General features: G+C 33.9%; 1 protein-coding gene across 2 annotated transcripts; it reads right to left on the bottom strand.

The window, feature by feature from the left end:
* Positions 1 to 487: 487 nt before the first annotated feature.
* On the bottom strand, positions 488 to 5,254 carry LOC107009307. 2 transcript variants are annotated; one of them, XM_015208617.2, is made up of 2 exons: positions 4,703 to 5,254; positions 488 to 1,161 (listed from the first exon to the last, which is right to left on the bottom strand). In XM_015208617.2, the coding sequence occupies exon 1, from the start codon at positions 5,100 to 5,102 to the stop codon at positions 4,725 to 4,727; it is 378 nt and encodes a 125-aa protein (XP_015064103.1). In that variant the 5' UTR covers positions 5,103 to 5,254; the 3' UTR covers positions 488 to 1,161; positions 4,703 to 4,724. The 2 variants fall into 2 exon arrangements, with proteins under 2 accessions (XP_015064103.1, XP_015064102.1); XM_015208616.2 differs by lacking the exon at positions 488 to 1,161 and adding an exon at positions 1,260 to 1,685.
* Positions 5,255 to 8,189: the final 2,935 nt, after the last annotated feature.

The following is an 8,189-nucleotide window of genomic DNA, read 5'->3' as shown; positions in this document are numbered from 1 at the left end:
GGGGGGGGGGGGGGGGGTTAGCTTTTAGGAAAAATAAATCCAATCGAGTTTTCAAGTATTTCAAAAAATAAAATAAACTAGCTTATAAGTCCATGTTTCTCTTTCCCATGCCTATGAGGTTTTGATATTTTCAAATATCATAATTATGAACTATAGTTAATGTATCTAGCGAGTAGCGACTCACCATTTCGTATTATGCATGGTCCTTAGTAATTGTTATTTGATCAAGAAAATCACAGAAAATGAATGTGCTAAAGATGTTACATATTAGTCTGAGAGGAAAAAACTTATAATATCATAACAGTTCATAATTATCTTGGCATATTGATCTTTAAATATGTTTATATTAAGTGAGATTTTGGGAGATATGATTTTTCATTATTGAAGACTTTGTAACTTGTTCCAAAAACAAAAGATGGGTAAAATGATAAAGATAAAAACATGGTTATGTGTCGAATGTATAGGAACCAAGTCACCAACCTCATTTGAAAAAACAGAAGGGTTAAGCAATTATTTGAGCAGAATGTCCGGAATTACAGTAGATTTGAGTTAAAGTGGCACAAGAGAAGGTAATATTTCTCTTCCCCTTTGCCTAAAAAACTGCTACTAATCATTTGTTGTGATTTTCTCACTTGAAAAGGGAAAGTTGATTCCTCTACTTTTCTTTTTCTTTGTCATCAAAAGATGAAAGGGAATACCTCATCTATTGTACCTTTCCACCTGCTTTGTAGTAATTGAGGTGGAAAAAGTGAAGGTCTTTTTTTTTCTATGATTAGTGGTGTCTAGATCATCTTGCATCCATCTCGTCTAAATAGTTAGACAGATGAGAAGAAATCAGCTAGTGTTTTTTTACTGTTACTATAGGTTTCTCGATGGATTTAGCAACGAAAAGAAGTTGAATTCTCTTGACGCTTTGCACGAAATACTGCTTATGCTACTAGTTACAGCTCAATGGAAGTTCAGTTTGTATCTGCTTACACCTGGTCCAAAATCTATGAATGTTTTCCTCACATCACCCCACATTGTTGGTATGCCCTGCTCTGTTTGGTCCAGAACACAGAACCACACATTCAAGTACTACAAGCCCACAACATGAGAACAAGATGTACAAGTCGGACCAACGGACTGGTGACATGAAGAACCATAGCCCCCACTGTGATACTGCAACAAGATGTGACTCCATTAACAATCATAATCACTCCAAGACAAGGGCAGTTGAGGCTTCTCAATCATATTAAAAGGGAACTAAACACTGAATGTGCACATGGTTTTCAAATCAATTCTAATGAATGCGTAAATACCAAAAGGTTAACTAAATTCCAACTCTGGCCCTACGAGACATTAAAACCCACCCAGTTTCTGCTTAATAGTTACCTTTATTTCCTGTGGTGATGAAATACCACTTGAGATGATAAAATAAGACCCACACTTTATACCAGGGGGGAGAAAAGGGGCACAAACAGCACAGACAGAAGAAAGAGAGACAAAATCATGTCCATATGTGTCTACTGAGCAACAGTGATGCCACTTTCAGGATTATTTTTGGGGTCAAAAGACAGTTACCATGAAACACCTATGTCATTCCTCTTTGTTTTATCCAACATATGAGGAGAGTATAAATATTTCTTAAGGAAACCATAATAAAAACACAGCAGTCCACAAGCAGCTTCTACCTTCAAAGTGATCTGCATATGGTCATCAAAAATCAACTTCAGACATACATGCAGATTCAACTATGGATGCTACTAGAATTTCCGAGGCAGATATAAACAATAATAGTTCCCATGCTTTAAAAGAAAAATCCACAAGAAGTTTTAGAAGACAAACTTGATATGTCAATTAGTTACTCGAAGTTAGGTAGTGACCATATAGACACCTGAACTCGGTAGAATTGTGTCTCGTAAACACACGAGCCCTACATGGCATAATGTGTGTTATGACTGATGAAGTCATCATAAGTGCATGCTTGTTCTAAGCAGAACTCCACCTTCATAACCTAAAATCATCCATTTTTACAATCCCCCCCCCCTCTCTCGTGATCTTCTGGATTCGCTGAAGTTACGATGGGACATGATCCTGGTGCAGATGAAGTGAAACTAGGCTACTCTGTTTGTGCAGATTATGGCCTTGAACTGACTCATTTGACTGCTTTTGTCAATAATCCCTTGACATTGTATGGGAAAAGCTAAGCTGTCATCTCATTGGTTCCTCACGCATACTCGTGTTTCGGTCTTTCACGGCTTTAAGTCCAACGAAGCTATTAAAGCACCTTAAGAGAAAAATGGACAATCTCACCTCAAACTTGAGTGGCATGAAAGCCTGAGTATTCCCATATTTGCATAGAAACCCTCAGAAGAGATGTCATGATCGTGTTTGGGTATTTTGAAAGTTAACCTATCTTTTCTGTAGTATGATTTCAGAATTCTCCTTGCCTGTAGACCATCTGATTCTTTACAATCAAGACCTAGCTTAGCAATGAACTTCCTCACACTGACTGTCCTAACCATGAGGCAACCTCATTAGGGACATGCCTACATTTATCAACCTTGGATACTTGGATTTTGCAAGTCATGCCCAGTGCTGATGACTTAGACCTTTTTCTGGTCACCACAATTCAATTTTAGCAATAATGATATCGCAACTACAACAACTAGTAAACAAGTAGATAAAACCATCCTTGCACTTCACTTTTTCACCAACCAACATGCAACACACAATCTAGAGGCAATAACTACGAAAATCTAGGCAAATCAATCAAATAGTGTCAAACATGAGTGGAGAAGATTAGATTTGAACTGATTCATCAAGAGCAACTGTTGAATACCCTCTGTGCTTTATTTTCGTTCCTATTTCTTCAAAAAAATAAAAACCTCTTTTCTTTTCTCTTTTGAGAAAAAATAGTAGAATTAATTTATATATATATATATATATATATATATAAATATATATATATAAAGAACCTCAATTCTTAGAGGAACTTTTGATATTTTGTTGGATCAGTAGTGTGTTGGAGCAAGTTATCCTTGGACAAGTGTAAAGTTGAAATTTGAGTTTTGGATGATGGGAATGTTAGAATTGAGAGAAAGTGAGAACTGTGTGGATAGCAGAAGAAAATGTGGAAATAGTAGGTCATATAACTTATATAGGATCGACAGCTCTGCAGCAGTGATTTTTACCGTTGTGATATTAATAAACTAGACAAAGAAGCCGCGACTCAAAATTGTCCACCGTGGCTGCAGAATTCAAGCTTAATACCATGGTGCTGAGATTTTGCTAAACCTCTTTAATTAGTCTGGTTTTTGTTAATGGACGAAGAAGAAGAAAATAAATGGAGGTTGAAGCAGGGAGGGAAAATTATCTTCTTTTTTTTGCCTACTCACCTCTCCCAAATACTTCTTCATCCTACATCTACCTCTCTCTATGCCTACCATAGTCAACATCCCACACCTCCTCACTGGGGCAGCTGTGCATCTCCTCTACACATGCCCGAACCATCTCATCTCGCCTCCCTCATCTTGTCCACCACGGAGACCACTCCTACCTTATCTCAAATATCTTTGTTTAAATCATCTCTCTCTGACTATGCCTACACATCCATCTCAACATCCTCATTTCCGCTACTTTCATCTTCTGAATGTGCGAATTCTTGACCGACTAACACTCCTCATAAACATAGTGTGACAACCACTTTATAAAACTTGCTCAACCTAAACCCTTACACTCTAGGTTGTGCCACCAATCTCTAGTTTATCATTTACTCTATCACTTATTTTGCAAATCAATACTATGTCATCTACAAATAGCATGCACCATGGCACCTCCCCTTGAGTATGCCGGGTCAGATTATCTATCACCAAGGCAAAAAGAAATGGTCGAACATTTACTAATATTATAGTCATAATATTGTAAGAGAGCCATCCAAGCTCATCTTCATTGAGCTATTTGGTCAATCACTTGATTAGTCTATTGAGGTACCAAGAGCTAGAAGTTACCCCTCTTAGCATGCTCATCGCACTGAGGACCTAACAAGAACCCATACACATAGAATTAGCCTTAAGACTAATTGCTACATCAAGATGCTCCAACAAAATACCTCCTCATCGTTGCTTATGGTGTAATTGTTAGTTGTACAGAAGGTGGACTATTGGTTAGATTTCCTCAGCTCAGTTCAAGAGTAAGCACTAATCTAAGTGTTGCTTTTGGTCCTTTGTCATCTTAACATACTCTTATTGATGGGTTATATCTTTTACAACAATAGAATTTACTTCTTATCAAAATAAATACACACTCTAAGTTGATTGCCTAACTAGAAAGTCCAAAGCTTGAGATGTTATAGCAGCAAAGGTGCAAAAGAAAATTATGAGCCCCTGAAACTTGGCTCTTTTCACACATCTTACTAAGGAGACCGCCTGTTGGATTGTCTATGCTTCATCAAAAAAGATGATGGATTATCGATGTTAGACTACTAAGGATTTCATCAAATACAGGCTAATGAGCATCCCAAGCATACTATCATTCAACAGGAAAGTAAACACAATTATTCCTAGAACTTGTTTCAGCAATTTCTTCTACCAAAATTGTCCTAAACCAAAAAAAAATACATCTTTCCGGCATTTCAAACTGAAAAAATGGACTCTGTGCCAAATAGAGATTCACAACAGCTAAACACGACAAAATGCAGCCTCAATAACAAATTTCTCACCGATGACACAGTGTCAGATACACTAAGTCTTCCTCCTTAGGCGCTTCCTTAACTTCTTCAACTTGTGTTTGTTCATCTTCTTCTTCCTCTTCTTCTTCACACTATCAGCCCAAATCTTACGCGAATCATCATCAACAGCGCTATCTTCCACAGATGAAATCAACCCATTTGGAGAAATGGGATTTAGGAAATGCCCAAAAGAAAAGCTTGGGTAAAACCCAGCATTCGGTTTTGAATCCGATGTTCCTCCTTTAAGAAAAAGTGGGATTTGACCAAGCCCACTGGAAGAAGGATGATTGAACAAAGGTGATGTAGGTATAGGTTTAGAGCTGAGGATTGTGGTAATTCTTGCCGCTGATAGAAATTTGTTTTGCAGAGATTTCCGAAGAATAGAAGCCATTAGAGGCTAACAAATTGCTTGAAGGTGAAATAATCTTACCCGCTAGGGCTTTTGCAGGGTTTTGGTGATCCCGCCGGCCACTAGAGCAAAAGCAAGATCCAGTTAACTGGAAATTAGAACACTTTAGGGTGTGTTTGGTATACAAATTTTTTTATGTTAGATTGGTTTTTGAAATATATTTTTCTTTTTAATAAATGAATTAGGAAAATAATTTTATATTTTCTATAAGTAGAAGCATAATAATTTTTTTAATATTGCTTGGACATTAATTTAAAATTTAAGAAGAACTTTTATGATATCTTTATGGTTTGCGTTGGGGGAAATCTATGGAAGCTAGGCAGATAGACAGACTCTTCTCCCACGGTTAAGGAAGAGCAAAAAAAAAATTAAATAATTATTTTTAATTAATGCGCTATTTAGGTCTTTTCACTGCCAACCAGCGGACCTCATCTGTTTGAGTCTTGCTGGTCAAGAAGAAACAATCAGAAACAACAACAAATTAGAATTTTTGGCCCAAACAATATCAAGATATATGAGAGACCCATTTCAATACCCACCATGCCCTCCACGTCTATCACGTAACCCATCATGGATCGTCGCCAAATTCATTAGTCGTTGTATCTATAGTTATCATCTATTCTTCCTTGAGTACAACACTGGAAATTAAAGTTTAGTCATACAACATTTTCTCTCTTCCTCTCGCAGCTTAAGAGAAATGTCTCGTAAGAATATGTGTTGAAATGCTATAATTGTTACTCCCAATAACATGTGACGTTAGAGAAGAAATCCAAGAAAATTCCAAGATGCATGAGAGAGATTTGAATATAACACATGTATGCCAAAGAATACGTCGGAGAGAGATTTAAAAACAACTACTTATTATATATCGGATAAAATGTGAGAGAAGACACAAAATAGTTTAGAATTGAAGAACTCCAATTCACTAGACTAAACTAATTAAGTAATGTCCAAATAAAAAATGATATTTGTATCTATTATTACTTTTAGGAAATATGCACTCCCCCTCAACCTATGTCCGAAATTCCAGAGATACATTTATACTATACTAAGGTCCTATTACCCCCTACACTTATTTTATAAGTAATTTTCTACCCCTTTCGGCTTACGTGGCACTAGCTTGAAAAAAATTCAACCAACGTTGGGCCCACAAGATAGTGCCACGTAGGCCAAAAAGGGATGGAAAATTATTAATAAAATAAGTTCAGGGGGATAATAGGATCTTAGTATAGTATAAGTGTTACTTTTAAAAATATTTATGTAACCTTCAATCAATGCACACACTCTTCATGCCACGTCGGCATTTTATGATATGTTTTGTTCCATTTAAACATAGTTTAGGAGGTAATAAGATCCTAGTTAAGTTGGTGTCGCAAGAATTTCAGAATATAATTTGAGAGATACTTATGCATTATCTTTTAATTTTTTTATTGAAGTAAGTTGATCAATGAATATTGCATTTTTTTAGAATAAATACATAGTTCATTGTACTTTTGTTAGAAACTTTTTTTTAGTAAAGATTGTGTAAAGAATTTGAGATAATTTTGATAAAAACGCAATTTATGAGTTTTAATATTTATGAGCAAACAATACAATTTAAAATTTTAAATTATATGTCCAAATAAAACATTGATTTTGGACATGCAATTTGGATGTTGTGTACATGTTTTTTTTTCATAAACATGAGAAATCTAAAATTTGTGAAAACTATCAAAATTTTCTTAAAATTTATACAATCTTATCAAATAAACAAATCATAATATACAAGGAAGATACGAGAATATCCTAATGCTCCATATTGAAAAATTGCACATATACATGCAAAAAAAAACATTTCATTTCTTCTTTGGCTAAAATATTCGTCACAATTTATCGTAGGGTTGTACACTCTAGAAACACTTATATTATCAAATGTCAAGAAGTATGTTATTGACGTACGTATAAGTGGTCCATTTAACAGGAGCAAAATACATAAATATTTAATTGTCAAGAAGAAGCGGAAGAAGAACGTTGTTTTGAAATGAGAGGAAAGTGCTCTATTTATAGACAACAAAGGGCAGTGTGAACAAATGACTGTTGTGTCTTATCGAAAAGGTTGCAACTCTTTGAAATAGTTACAACCATTCGAAAAGGTCACAACCTTTTATAAAAGATACATTTTTTCATAAAAGTTACAATTCTTCATAAAAGTCACAACTTTTCGGAAAGGTTATAACTCTTCAATAGGTTACAACCTTTCATAAAAGATACATCTTTTCATAAAAGTTACCACTCTTCATAAAAGTCCAATTTTTTTATTAAGTCACAATTTTTCACGAATAGAGAATTTTAATTTTGGAAGTAAAATAAATTATATATATATGATTACAAAATTTTAAATACACAAATAATGAAAATAGACTAATCAACAATAATAGTAATTATTAATATAATCATTTCATAAGGTACGCTCTCTTTATACCAACACATGCATTTTTTTTAATAAATTTTAAAATGATTAGTCTTTTTCAGCAAAACATACATTTATGGGTCTTAATGTTTTTATCCAAAAATTGAATTGAAATCATAAATTCTATATCAAAATGTTCTCTCAAATTAATTTTTAGATAATAAATTTGTTTGCCAAATCAAACTATCATATAAATTATGTCAAAGTTGTCATTTAATTTTGATTTGCAAATGAGAGAAATAATGGAATAAAATTAGGGTAAACTATATAAACCTCAATAGTTTAGATCTTAATTATTAAGATTTCCGATACATAATTTCAAATATTTCTTTCTTTATCATAATCATGCTTAGGATACATGAGTTTGAATCTGTAAAATATATGCATTTGTCGAATTTTAAAATCAAGATACATATTTATTTATTTAAATTAATTGATTGTAACAAATTTCCTTATTTAGAGGAGTTAATTGAAGATTTTCAAAATACATTGACAATTAATTATGAAAATTTAAATTAATTAAATCCCTTAATATGAGGTAATTTCATTTTATTATATTACTAGTAAATGACAAAAACATGTATATATTAATCATGTAATTTGATTGGTTTCATTTTATT

This window comes from Solanum pennellii, chromosome 2 (genome assembly GCF_001406875.1).
Source record: "Solanum pennellii chromosome 2, SPENNV200".
Classification (NCBI taxonomy): Eukaryota; Viridiplantae; Streptophyta; class Magnoliopsida; order Solanales; family Solanaceae; genus Solanum; species Solanum pennellii.
This window is presented reverse-complemented; position numbering and strand designations above follow the sequence as displayed.